Source organism: Mastomys coucha, unplaced genomic scaffold, assembly GCF_008632895.1.
Source record: "Mastomys coucha isolate ucsf_1 unplaced genomic scaffold, UCSF_Mcou_1 pScaffold12, whole genome shotgun sequence".
Classification (NCBI taxonomy): Eukaryota; Metazoa; Chordata; class Mammalia; order Rodentia; family Muridae; genus Mastomys; species Mastomys coucha.
Genome location: NW_022196894.1, coordinates 27,886,940 through 27,900,409, shown reverse-complemented (window position 1 = coordinate 27,900,409; position 13,470 = coordinate 27,886,940). Strand labels below are relative to the sequence as shown.

Below are 13,470 nucleotides of genomic sequence, written 5' to 3'. Positions count from 1 at the left end.
GTTTTGAAAGTGATATTAGCAGTAACAATGATATCTTTCACTGCCTCCTTATAAAAGTGATCGGTGGGTATGGGTAATCTAAAAGTAATTTGAGATGGAGTAAGGATTTCCAAATTAAATGCTAAAAATATCTTCTCCGTATTTTCTGTTAGAGAATATATCAGTACAAAAGACACATGCACAAAACTAAAGGAGCAGGAGAAAAATCCTCTTTAAAAGCAATCTGTTCCTAAATTGAAAGCTGGCTTTTTTGCATGAAGTTTTTCCTAGTTATTTGTTATATTTAGAAGTTATCTTATACTATTCTGTGCACAATGTATGCTTTAACCAAAAAGCCCTTACTCTGGTGTTTTTTTCTTTCTTAGGAGTCAGTGGATCGATGGGGGAAATGCTGCTTGTCCTGGGCCCTGAGCTGTAGAAAGAAGACTCCAAAAGCAAAGTACATGTACCTAGCACAGGAGCTCCGCTTCGATCCTGAGTGGCCGCCTAAGCCTCAGACAACGACGGAAGCCAAAGCTGTAGTAAAGGAGAATGGATCATGTCAGATTATCACCATAACATAGCAAAGACTGCTCTGCAGTGCCAGTAGCAGTAGTATTCAGCAGGATGCGCCGTTGGCAAAATGGCACTAGTTCAATTTATATCCCTCTCATAATACAGCAGTTGATTAAAACAGAAAACAGTAAAATGTCATTTGCTGCACAGTTATTAACTATAAATCTGGCTATATCTTCATGCAGTAACCTAAATATGATACATACTTTATATTGAGTATGAAAGAACTGTGTTTGGGTTTTACAGATTTTTAGCTTTTGACACTAGTTTGCCTCTTTAAATTTAATTTTCACAAATCCCCTTATTAGAAAGTTCTTTTACATATAGGCCCCAAAATTGTGGTTGTTAAGAATATAGTTAATTGTGATTAGCCTTCAGTGAAAATAGATTGAAAGCCTGTTTTGATCCAGTGTTTTCTCCCAAAGAACTCTATGTTATATACACCAGTTTTCTTTTATGACCTGGAGTTAGGAGTGAGTTTGTGTGTTATTGTTGATAGAGCAACTCAGGTAATTTCCATTTCTGGTTTTATATTCTCTGTGTAGCCTGCCTGGGTGTCACTTTCTAGACAGTAAGGTGCTCCACTGCTTGCTGTCTTGAGATGTCCTTCATAGTATTCCATGGGTCCTGTGCAGCAGTCTAGTTAAAGCAAAGAACTCTCTCACTAGAAAGGTTGGTTTCTGAGCCAGGCATGACAGTAGAGGCCCCTAATCCTGCACAGGAGGCTGAGGCAGAATTATGTAGTCCACAATTCTAGAATAGCCTAGAATAGATAGTAAAAGCCAATCTCAGAATGCACCAGCAGAGAAAGATTGAGGTTATTTCTCTTGGCAGTAGAGCTCATTCATATCTCTTCAAACCCACTTGTTTTTTCTTTTGGGACTTGTATCATTTTAAATATTTCATATTCATTCATTCATATTCTCTCTCCCTCTCCTTTTCTCCCTCTTCCCTTCTCTCTCCCTCTCTTTCCCTCTCTTTCTCTTCTTCTCCCTCTCCCTCGTTTTGTTTTGAGTTAGACCTTTACTATATGTCTCTCCTTTGAATAATGGGGTTTAAAAGAATAATGAACATTGAATTTGAATGACTTTGACAAAAGCAATATGAACTTGTAGAACTTGTTTTGTGCCATTAGGTGGCACCAGAGATCATCACATTACCTATTTTGTAACAAGTGAGCTTGAGAAAAATTAAAAAACATATACATTTATTTAGCCAAAAGGAATGAGGAAAGCATTTACACATTTGTGTTTTATCTGATTCCGTTCAGTTCTCAAGGAATTTTCAAATGCCTTCCTAGGTAGGACCTGGCAGTTTGGCAGTGCCTTCAGTTTGGCATTGCTATATATAAAATGTACCCTAAATTAGTAAAACAATGTAACATTATTCTGTGTTCTTTCTTCACTACAAGTGTATGCTTTCCACTCTGGTTGATCATTATTTTCCTAGTACATACTTACCAGTTTACCAAATGCTAACCAGATTTGTGGAAACTTTTTTTTCCTCCTCTTTTTTGTTTTTGTTTAATGTTTCAAAGACCCAAATGATGTTTGCTAATTGTAGAAAACGTAAATTTGTCTCAGGATCACTGTTACTGCTATTGCCACTAGTGATTCTTAGAAAATAATCAACTTTTTCCAACAAAATGTATGATATTACTATATGTTAGATAATAAGAACAATTGTCCCATGAATGATTCTATGAAGCTATGCATCTTAGACCTCTTGAGCTGTGAATTAGCACTATTTTCTATAGTTACTTATTGTTTTATACTTTCTATGTTTATTTCAAATAATGTTAATAGTATTCAATCATTTTCTGAATTGTTAACTCTTATTTGGTTTAAATACTGAAACATGATTAATTGCTAACTACAGCTTAGAAACCCTATATCAATTGTATTTAAGATCTTTAAGAGCATAATCATAAAGGCTATTTTGACAGTTCATTTTAACATTTGGAGTTGAAAAGGGTTTATATCTCATCTGTCCATATTGTTTGCAAAGGAACAAGGTCTTATATAGGTGAGAGAAAGCATTTGTACGAAGTTAGATTTGAACATAGACAGGAGAGGTTATTCTAGTTGAGAATGTTGTTTGAAGAATGTCTAAGAATCCAGACATGGGTCCTGCTTAGTGCCATAGGTAGACTGAGTCTTCTGTAGGTCATCATTACATAGTAATTTTGGTTCTGAATTTTACATTTAAATTATTTGAATATATACAGACCTAAATTTTAAAATCTGTACATATATTATTTTGATGTATTAAGATTGATAATATTGTTGATTTAAATTTTATTTATGCACACACTTAAAGGACAGAAATGTCTAGGAAAGTAATTGTTAAATAATGATATGTAGCTTTTTAACTTTTTAAATAAATAACAAGATTTTTTAATGTGGGTCTCCCTCAGGGTTGTTTAAGTTGTTTTCCTCCCTTACATATAAACAAATAATGGTAACTATGTTTTCTATCTTGTAGCACCAACTGCTGTAAGGGAATGCTGCAGACAGCGCTTGGGCGAGAGTATGGCGCCAACAAGCCTGAGATCCAAATGCTTTCCATTTAAGCAAACCTGTTGTTTTTATACTTTATTTTGTTTCCCATTTTGATGAAAGTACTGCACAGTTTCAAAGGCATGGTAAATAATGTGTTTCATATATATATATATATTTTTCCAAAAGCAGCAAAAACTCATATCCAGTGAAGAGCAACTTCAAGCTTTAGAGAACATCTACTATCTTCATGCATGCAGTTTTGTTGTATCAAATAAGAGGGTTTTGTATATTTATGGTGGGAGGCTACTGGGAACTTTTAACAAAATAGGGTATTAACTTTTGTACAGTCTGGGCATTTACATGTATTTTTAATGTATTACAATTTGGTAATTATGTGCACATGAAATTAATAAAAGTTACTTCCTGTTATGATTTGTGAATTCCCTGAGACCGTGGATTTTTTTAAGTAACTTTATATATCAGAAATGACACATCTTTATATTTTTAAAATTGTATTGCTGCTCAAGAATGGTACCCTATTGTCAAAAAGGTAGATATTCATAATTGTACATTCAGCATTGTAAATACCATATGAAATCCTTTTTGATTAAAGCTATTCAAAATAAAAATTTTAATGAATTAAATATGTCTTTTTTTCCTGAGTCTTTACACACTTGTTTGATTATGAAACTACAGCCAGCTCTCTCAGAACCAGTTTCACTGTAGATTGGCTTAGCTATTTAGCTTGATGGACTGGTGGTGGGAAGAGCTGGCTGGCTGCTGCACACTGTAGGCAGGATGGCAGTTAGGGGCTCTGGAGCTGCTTCTTGGTGAGAACTAGAGCCAGTCAGAGTTTCTGAAGTAAGGCCCAGGGACCCCTTTATCTGCCATGCTTAGCTTCCCATGTGAATTCCAGGGGCTAGGTGAGTCTTCATGCTTGCAAGGCAAACATTTTGCTTATCTAGCTGTTGCCCCAAACTCTGGATCATTGTTCTTAAAGTGGGAAAATGATCTTTCACTTTGTTAAAAATGGAAGATAATGATAGAAGCACATTTAAAACAACTCTGCCTCTTAGGTACGCACAAAGGAATCTGTATTCCCCTGGAGATCTGAATGCCAAGGGAAACAGCATTAGAGCATTTGAAGGAATTGGTAGGGATTTACTTGATAACCTAAGACTTGACAACAGACAGATAATAGCACTTATAAAGAATGTCTACATTATAATTACATATAGGAAAATGAACACAACTGGACATGGTGATGCATTCTTTGTGATTCTCAAAAGTTTAGGCCAGAAGATTGTAAATTTGAAGCTAGCATGGGCTACATAGCAAGGTTGTCTAAAGGAGAGAGAAATAAACATAAAAAGGGAACCCGAGTTTCTCAAAAGCTGAAGAACAGGTGGCCCTTCATTGTAATAAAGACATCAAGTTTTTCATTAAACAGAAATGCAACATTAAAAAGCACATTGAGACAATAGGTTGATAGATTGGTGTGCCATTTTTACTCTTCAGACTGAGCCTAAGCTGTGCCAGGTGAGGGATAGGCATTCATGGGAACAATCTGAATGACCAAGATTGAAAGGGTGCCAAGTATAAGCCATTTTTATGTGAAGACCAGGAGTTCTCACACGCTATATGGCACTGTGGCAATACAACCACAGTGGTAGGCAGTTTGGCATTAAGTTAAACTGAACACGAACCCTTGAGCCGTGCTATTACTGAACATGTTTGACAATGGCTTAACTAACCGTTTGGGGGGCGGGGGGGAGGCATCTGAGGATTCTTTAACCTTATTTAAGAAATAAAATGTTGAGTAAAGGAGATGTTTCATCAGGTAAAGATACTTACCTCCAAGACAGATGGCATGAGTCCTTGGGAACCTACATGGAGGAAGGTGAGAATTGATTGCCTAGAGTTTTCTGACACCCAGGAGTGGGGCACGGCCACATGTCCACCCACATACTCATGCACAGGAATGAGTTAGTGCAATGTAGCATGCAAAAAAAAAGTGTGGCCGATATAATGAGAGTGGACATGCCATTTCTGGAAAAACTTAAGCCTTCTACCCTTTAGCTTTGACAGTTGGTAGCTCTTACCATGGACTCTCAAAGTTTGAAAACTCTTGTCATTAAAACCTAGAATATGCCCTGTGGAGATAAGTCTTTTTCTTGACTTTTTATCTGGTAAGGTCTTTATCGTCAGGATGCAAGAATGCTCCCTCTTCCTCTGTGAAGTGCCAAGTCACCAGCAGAGCTGCAAGCCTTTCCAGTCAGTCCTGGGTGCAGAACGGCTTCAGGTAAGGCCAAATATTCTTAAATTAGTGTAGGCAATTAGAGGCTCAGTCTGTATAGGGCAAAAGAAAACCTGGTACAAGAAAGACACAGTACAGATTTTTACTTGGGAAACATTGTTTGAATAAACTAGTATTACTGGGTGCTTCCTGGGTAACTCAATGCCCAGAGTAGTTTTATTAAGCAGCGTGGCTTATAAGCAAACAGTAGCTCATTATTTAAATGTGTGAGTCAGAAAGACCAACTTCAAATTCTGTTTATGTGACCCTTAAATTAACCTCATGTGTATTGGAGCACTCAGCCTACTGCTGTCTGTGTTACTATAACAGTACAAAGTTCAGCACAAAGCATGACATAAAGCGATGGGCATTATCACCTAGCCCCACCGGGCTTTGCGGAGGGGAGGGGGTTCCGAACGGTGTAATGTGTTGTGGGGTGTTGGTGCTTTGAAAATATGTAAGAAATTGAATCTAGTGGAAGTGGGCCTTGCTGTTCCCTTGTTGACTGTTGGGTGGGGATAAAGCTTCCCTGCTTAATTTGTTAAAGTCAGTGACAACAGCCAGTCCCAGTAGGCACTGCTCTCTAAAAAAGACCGTAACAATTTTAATTCATTCTGCAACGATTTTAAAGTGTTGTCCATTCTGTAGCTTGAAAGTGCCCAAATGTCAATGCTCTAAAAAGAACTAGGGAGATGGTTCAGTGGATAAAAATATGTTCCTATAAGACTGATCTAGACTCTCCAACACCAGAATAAGCTGAATAGAAAGGATATTTATTTTTTTAATCAGCCTTTGTAAGATAGAGGGAGACTTGGTTGTATCTGGGTGTTCCAAGGCAGTGAGAGTGCTGGGCCAAGAACTGTGCTTGCAGCAGGTGCAGGGCTCCAAGATCTGCTCTGAGCCTTGCTTATTCTCTTGCATTTCAGACATGCTAAGAAGCGCCCTGCTGTCCGCGGTGCTCGCACTCGTGCATGCCCAACCCTTCTCCTGCCCTAAAACCTGCAAGTGTGTGGTCCGCGATGCCACACAGTGCTCGGGTGGCAGCGTGGCTCACATCGCTGAGCTAGGTCTGCCCACAAACCTCACACACATTCTGCTCTTCCGAATGGACCAGGGCATATTGAGGAGACACAGCTTCAGCGGCATGACTGTCCTTCAGCGCCTGATGCTCTCAGATAGCCACATTTCCGCCATCGACCCCGGCACCTTCAATGACCTGGTAAAACTGAAAACCCTCAGGTTGACGCGCAACAAAATCTCTCATCTTCCACGTGCGATCCTGGATAAGATGGTGCTCTTGGAACAGCTGTTCTTGGACCACAACGCACTAAGGGACCTTGACCAAAACCTGTTTCAGAAACTGCTTAACCTGCAGGAGCTCTGTTTGAACCAGAATCAACTCTCTTTTCTTCCTGCTAACCTTTTCTCGAGCCTGGGAAAGCTGAAGGTGTTGGATTTATCGCGAAACAACCTGACCCACCTGCCCAAGGGATTGCTTGGAGCTCAAGTTAAGCTTGAGAAACTGCTGCTCTATTCAAACCAGCTCACGTCTGTGGATTCGGGGCTGCTGAGCAACCTGGGCGCCCTGACAGAGCTGCGGCTGGAGCGGAATCACCTCCGCTCCATCGCACCGGGTGCCTTCGACCGCCTGGGAAACCTGAACTCCTTGACTCTGTCCCGAAACCTCCTGGGGTCTCTGCCGCCCGCGCTCTTCCTTCACGCGAGCAGCGTGACTCGGCTGACTCTGTTCGAGAACCCTCTGGAGGAGCTCCCGGAGGTGCTGTTCGGGGAGATGACCGGCCTGCGGGAGCTGTGGCTGAACGGCACCCACCTGAGCACGCTGCCCGCCGCCGCCTTCCGCAACCTGAGCGGCCTGCAGACGCTGGGGCTGACGCGGAACCCGCTCCTGAGAGCGCTCCCGCGCGGCGCGTTCCACGGCCTGGAGGAGCTGCGCGTGCTCGCGCTGCACACCAACGCCCTGGCGGAGCTGCCGGACGACGCGCTGCGCGGCCTCGGGCGCCTGCGCCTCGTGTCGCTGCGCCACAACCGGCTGCGGGCCATTCCCCGCACGCTCTTCCGCAACCTCAGCAGCCTCCAGACCGTGGAGCTAGAGCACAACCAGCTGGAGACGCTGCCGGGAGACGTGTTCGCGGCTCTGCCCCAGCTGACCCAGATCCTGCTGGGTCACAACCCCTGGCTCTGCGACTGTGGTCTGTGGCCCTTCCTCCAGTGGCTGCGACATCACCAGCACCTCCTGGGCCGAGACGAGCCCCCGCAGTGCCGTGGACCGGAGCCACGCGCCAACCTGGCGTTCTGGGAGCTGCTGCAGGGTGATCCGTGGTGCCCGGATCCTCGCGGCCCGCCTCTCGACCCTCCAACCGAAAATGCTCTGGAAGCCCCGGTTCCGTCCGGGCTGCCTAACGGCTGGCAGTCCCAGGCATGGGCCCAGCTGGTGGCCAGGGGCGAAAGTTCCAATAACAGCCTCTATTGGGGTCTTTATATTCTGCTTCTAGTAACCCAGGCCATCATAGCCGGGTTCATCGTGTTTGCCATGATTAAAATCGGCCAGCTGTTTCGAACATTAATCAGAGAGCAGCTCTTGTTTGAGGCAATGGAAAAATCGTGTAACTAATTAAACTGTGACCAGAGCAGCATCTTGGATCGGGCCCCAAGGAGAATCCAGTCAGGATGCTGGCCTGCCATTCCTCCATTTCCTATGCCTTTTCTCCTCTCGGTGTCCCTTCTCCTCTCCTCTGTTCCTTTTGTAAATCGCTACTTTCTAGCCTGGCCTGGGTTTCCTCCTCTGTTTTTAGTTTCTGAGGGGCGGGGGTTGGGTTACGGGACTTGGCGCGTCCGGTCCTACTGCAGTGCTGGGTGCCTAGTGGAGAGAGGAGTTCTTTCTTAGTTTCTGAATATGAGGACACATCCCGCCAGGTGGGCAAAACCTCTCCTGCACCCAGCAAGGGTTAACATTTGCTGAAGGAACGCCGGCCTAAAAAAAACGAACCCTAGATCCCAGAGATGAAGGCTCTTCCCAGGAAAAAGCTGGAGTTGTTCCTTGTCCCTTTCTTCCTGAATTCGTGCCTGTTCACAACCTCCTCTGTGATAGGCTGAGCTAGGACACAGAGAAGCTCCCATCCCATCCCAGTGACAGCAGCCACTTTGCAGCATCTACTCCTGACCCAACTGAAATGGCTGTTGTCACGGAAGTGGGGATGAGAGCTCCTGTGTGTAGTAGCTCAGCTCATTACAGAAGGAGCTTGCTCTGAAGCAGAGGGCCCCCCCCCCCAAAAAAAAAAACAGATCCTGGCTGAGGGGGTTCCGGAATTCATCTGGAGAAGCCACATGCTGGGAAGCTTGGGGACCTGCCTAGAGTGTCTGTCCCATTGGCCTCCTGGGAGTTTCCATACGTTGTTTCCCATTTCCTAGAGGTGAATGCCACATCATTTCACAAGCATTTATGGAGCTGTGACCATGGGACAGGTGTTCATGATTGTAATGATAGCTTGGTTTCCAATGGACCGCGCTTGTATCACGTTCTCATTTATCCTTCCAATAGAAAACAATTAAACCCTTATTGCAGTAATTGGCTGCCTGTGCTTGTGAGAGACAGTGGTTAAACACATGCGCTGGGAGCTGATGACTGAGGGTTCTGTCGCGGTGTCTCCATTTACTAACCCTTGTGGACTCTGTACACACATCCTGTCTGTAAGCCTGGGTTTCCTTATCCTTGAAAGGGGACAAAACAGTACCTGCCTCAGAGGCTTGTTGTGAGAATTAAAGGCAATAAAACATATAAAGGCTTTACCCTGCATACAAAAACTGCCCAGTGGGTGATAGTTATCACTAAAGAGCATGCGGTTGCATTCCCCCTTGTATTTTTGAGACAGTCTCTCTGTGTATCCCAGGCTGGGTTTGAACTTGAGATCCTCCTGTTTTACATTCCGAGGCTCTAAGAGTACAGGCTTGGGCTATCACATCCAGCTGGCATCATTTCAAGATATTCTCCCCCCCCCCTTATATAAAAGAGCAAAGTTCCTGTATCTGTCTACAGGAAGCCTCAGTCCTGTGTGCTCAGGTTCTGTGCTCCCCGGCCACAGGCGTGAATCCTTCCGACACCATCAAGCAAGAGGAGAAAGAGCTTGATCCTGGCATCAGTCTATACATGCACTTCTTCAACACCAGCTTCAAATATATCCCCCTCCTTTGTATCCCTGTTCCTCACTTTGTGCTTCCTGCACTTCCTGACTGTCAGGCACTGGACACCGCCCTCAATCTGGTCCTGGGTATAATTTTAGAGTATCTGTTTAATTAGCCTCTGTGCTTATAAACTCCTTGGATAGTTTTTGTCTTGTTTATTGCAAAAGTTTGGAGCCACCTATAGCCCAAAATCTGGATTTTTATTTATTTATTTATTTTGGTGAAATGCAGACTCAATTTTAACCACTATTCTCTTTCAAAGCCTGTTCCATTCACCTGTCAGATGAGAATAACAGTTGTCCCTACCAAGCTTCAAGGCCCAAATGAGGCAACCCCTGCTAGGTAGACAATGGGCCGGTCCCTGGGGCCCAAGGACGGCTGTTTTGATCAGCTATTCTGGACCCCACTGTTCTAACGTTTCTCACTGCCTCTTCATGCCTTGCTTCATCTGGTAAATTGACTACTTTTTCTCAAGCACTCTGGTAAGTAAAGAGTCTGAACCTAGAGTGAAAGAAACAAAGTGTCTACTTTCGTGGGGTTATCCCCTGGGGTCCCACCAGCCATGGCATTGCTTCCAAACTTCAGGATATTCAGAAACTTCCAGAAAAGTGTACAGGACAGCTTCAGACACTTTGCCAGCTTCATAAAATATCCACACTTTGCTCTATTAGATTCAATTTTTTGAACAGTGTTAAACCAACTGATAGTATTGAAAATACCTTATCCTTTCCCTCTTTCTTGAGCAATAAAACTACTCAGTAAACGCACTTCGCATCCTTCTATGTGGCACATTTTTAATTTTTACCTCAGCAATGTTAACCTGAGTACAATAGTTCTCAGCTCTGAGAAAGTTGATGTTTATATAATATTCTATTGAGTGACTTTATGATTTACCGCTTTCGTGTTGTTTATTTGGTTTTGGCTTTCTTCTGAGACATAGCTTTGCTACATAGCTCTGGATGATTTTTGTGCTTGCATCTTGAAGTTTCCCTCCGCTCTGAAAACTTAGAGATTTGGGGGTTGTAAAGGTCCTTTTACTTTTTTTGTTTTGTTTTTTGTTTGTTTGTTTGTTTTTGTTTTTTTGAGACAGGGTTTCTCTGTGTAGCCCTGGCTGTTCTGGAACTCACTCTGTGGACCAGGCTGGCCTCCAATTCAGAAATCTGCCTGCCTCTGCCTCCCAAGTGCTGGGATTAAAGGCATGCGCCACCACGTGGCACCTTTTACTTTATATAAGGTCTTTCCATACATATATGTTCCCTCTGGGATGTTTTTGTTGTTTCCTATTTCTCTCAAACCCTTGATTGTTACTTCACATTTTAAATCAGAGGCCAGGCAAATAACCAACTTTGGGAGTGATATGCACATATGAAAGAGTTTTGGGGGCAAGACTTATTTTAGGCCACTGGGCTAACAAGTTGGTTTTGTTTGTTTTGAAAATGTCATACATGAGAACTTCCTCCATGTCACTCCTCTCTACTCCAAGTTTTCTTGTGCCTCCGTGGTCCCTCCCAAATCCATAACATCTTGTGTGTGTGTGTGTGTGTGTCTGTGTCTGTGTCTGTGTTCGTGTGTTCAACCTCCTGAATCTATTTAGTGTTGCTCATATGGATATGTCCAGATCTGCCCTGTAGGGATTGGACAACCTATTGTCCCTAAAGGAAATGGATGCCACCCCGGACTATCTCAGGAGCCATCACCACCTGTAACTTTGTATCTAGGGGCAGGACCTTGTGGGGTTTCCCTGTCCCTGATAGCATGTCAACCGGACTTGTTCAAGTGTCCATCCTATTGAGAGTTCAGGGATATAATTTCCCTGTCATGTACATCTAGGGTTCTGGGCTTTGGTTTTTTTTGTTTTGTTTTGTTTTGTTTTGTTTTTTGTTTATGGAGAGTTCTGTTTGTCTCTTTAAATAACTTGTTGGTTTTTCCTGTCCCCCTGGGATGGGAGCAGAAGCTGCTGTCATATACTAGCTTTCGCTCTTCATCTTACATCTCATGCTGCCTTCTCTTCCTACGCGGTCTAAGCAACAGTCAGCCCTCAGTGAAGTTCTGTGAAGAAGATGACCTTTCTCCTCCCACACCAGCTGTGGCTCGAGGCTCACCTACCACTCTGGCAACCATTCTGTTTCATTAACCTGCTGGCGTGTGAGGTCCTCTGATGACACTGCCCACTGCCTCTGGTGCTGAGCCTCATGCTACTTCAATCCCCATACATCCATCCTGGGAAAGGGAGGCAGTAGCTGATATTCAGGTTCATCTATTTCTCTTCTCTTCTCTACATTTCTAGTCCCCTGACTTCTGAGAAGAATGAGGTCTTCTTGCCCTGGGTCCCCCTTGTGCTCTGTCCTCCACCCAGCCTCCTACTGTGCTTAACTTACCATCCTAGAATCTCAACAGATAGAAGCTGGACCTCTGATGATGCTAGGACTGACTCAGTCTGTCCTGAGAGAATTTTCTCTGGGCTTCCCAGCTTTTAAAAATCACCATTCCTTCCAGGGTGTGCCACAGGCCTGGAGATTCCGGGACTCACTAGCCAACAGCCAGCACCCCCTCATTTAGGCCCTGGAATGTTATAGGATGCCCCATCAACATCATAAAGAAACAAACATTAATTGAGTCCAGTGGCTGGTCTGGAGTGGGAGGCTGACACCTGCAGGGAGAAAACAATGAGCAGCCTCCGCCCAGGGCTGCCCTCTGCCCAGCTTCTGCCCCATACCTGCCTGGTCACGGTGCCAGTGACTCCTGGGTTTTATTAGTCAGCACTGGCTCTGATGTTTCTAAATCCGGCCCTTGGGAGAGTTCTGTATTTCAGGGGCTGTGCCGTCAATGTGCCTTTAGTGACATTCAGCACACCCTTCCCTGTGATTTCAGTTGTTCCAGCCCTTACAACCACCCAGGAGTTAGATATTATTAGCCCTCTTTAAGGCTAAAGAGCAGGGCAGTGGCGGTGTATGCTTTTAACCCCAGAACTCAGGAGACAGAGGCATCTCTGAGTTTGAGGCCAGCCTGGTCTCAGAGTGAGTTCAAGGACAGCCAGGGCTACACAGAGAAATTATGTCTCATCCTCTCCTTCGCCCGCCCCCGCCCCTCGTCCCCGCACCTCCCTCCACAAGCTGAGGTCTAGAGTGGAGGGAAGCTGTCATGAGATCTCTGGTCTCCCAGCTACCAAGTGCCCATTCTGTTTCTCCTGGCATGGACCACACCAGCTGATACAAAGGCCTGCCAATCAGGGGACACACATACTCGTGGTCACAACCATACTGACCTAGGGGCTCCAGTCCTTCAAGCCTGAGAGGAGCTCCCTGAAAGCTGAATATTATCTCTAGAGGCCTTGGCTTTTGGTGAAGAAAAAAAAAAGAGAAAATAGGAATATAAAAAGACAAATCCGGGCAGTGGTGGCGCACGCCTTTAATCCCGGCACTTGGGAGGCAGAGGCAGGCGGATTTCTTAAGTTTGAGGCCAGCCTGGTCTATAGAGTGAGTTCCAAGACAGCCAGAGCTACACAGAGAAACCCTGTCTCAAAAAACCAAAACCAACCAACCAAACAAACAAACAAAAGACAAATGGGTGGAGAGAAGGTAAAGAAGAAAGAAGGGAGGGAGAGAAAGGAAGGTTTGTGAGGGTGGGCGGCTGTTGACAGCAGCTACAGGTTGCTCTTGGCCCAGCAGGGGCCAAAGCCCACTGCCCTCCACTGATTCCATTCCTCCATTCTTACCAGGGTTCTCTGAGTCAAAGATAGTAAGGTAAATACAAACATGTGCACAGAAGCTCTGCTGGCCAGGGAGGAATCTGCCAGTCACTACTTACCAGGAGAGCAAGGTTATGTCTGCTCTATTCTCCCCATGCTAGAGACGGGCCAATAAAGTGACACAGAGGTCTTCCTCCTCTTCCTCCGTTTTTTTTTTTTTTTTTTTTTTT

At 44.3% G+C, this 13,470-nt stretch overlaps 2 protein-coding genes and 1 long non-coding RNA gene across 15 annotated transcripts in view; 2 read left to right on the top strand and 1 right to left on the bottom strand.

The window, feature by feature from the left end:
• The window catches only part of Atp13a3 (ATPase 13A3), a 74,282-nt gene extending 70,587 nt beyond the window's left edge, over positions 1-3,695 (top strand). For all 6 annotated transcript variants that reach the window (XM_031363583.1, XM_031363579.1, XM_031363580.1 and 3 more), the window contains one exon: positions 366-3,695. In XM_031363583.1, the coding sequence (XP_031219443.1) occupies positions 366-563 (198 nt within the window). In that variant the 3' untranslated portion in view covers positions 564-3,695. The remainder of the gene's footprint in view (positions 1-365) is intronic.
• LOC116085786 overlaps positions 1-7,343 on the bottom strand; it is a 32,018-nt gene extending 24,675 nt beyond the window's left edge. For 4 of the 8 annotated variants that reach the window (XR_004116724.1, XR_004116722.1, XR_004116723.1 and 1 more), the window contains exons 1-5: positions 7,184-7,343; positions 6,434-6,568; positions 5,159-5,426; positions 4,911-4,942; positions 450-516 (exon numbers count right to left, since the gene is read on the bottom strand). This is a non-coding gene — a long non-coding RNA (uncharacterized LOC116085786). The other 4 variants (XR_004116718.1, XR_004116721.1, XR_004116719.1 and 1 more) reach the window with 4 other exon arrangements.
• On the top strand, positions 5,239-10,319 carry Gp5 (glycoprotein V platelet). The gene is made up of 2 exons (XM_031363584.1): positions 5,239-5,358; positions 6,279-10,319. The coding sequence occupies exon 2, from the start codon at positions 6,281-6,283 to the stop codon at positions 7,982-7,984; it is 1,704 nt and encodes a 567-aa protein (XP_031219444.1). The 5' UTR covers positions 5,239-5,358; positions 6,279-6,280; the 3' UTR covers positions 7,985-10,319.
• The last annotated feature ends 3,151 nt before the right edge of the window (positions 10,320-13,470 follow it).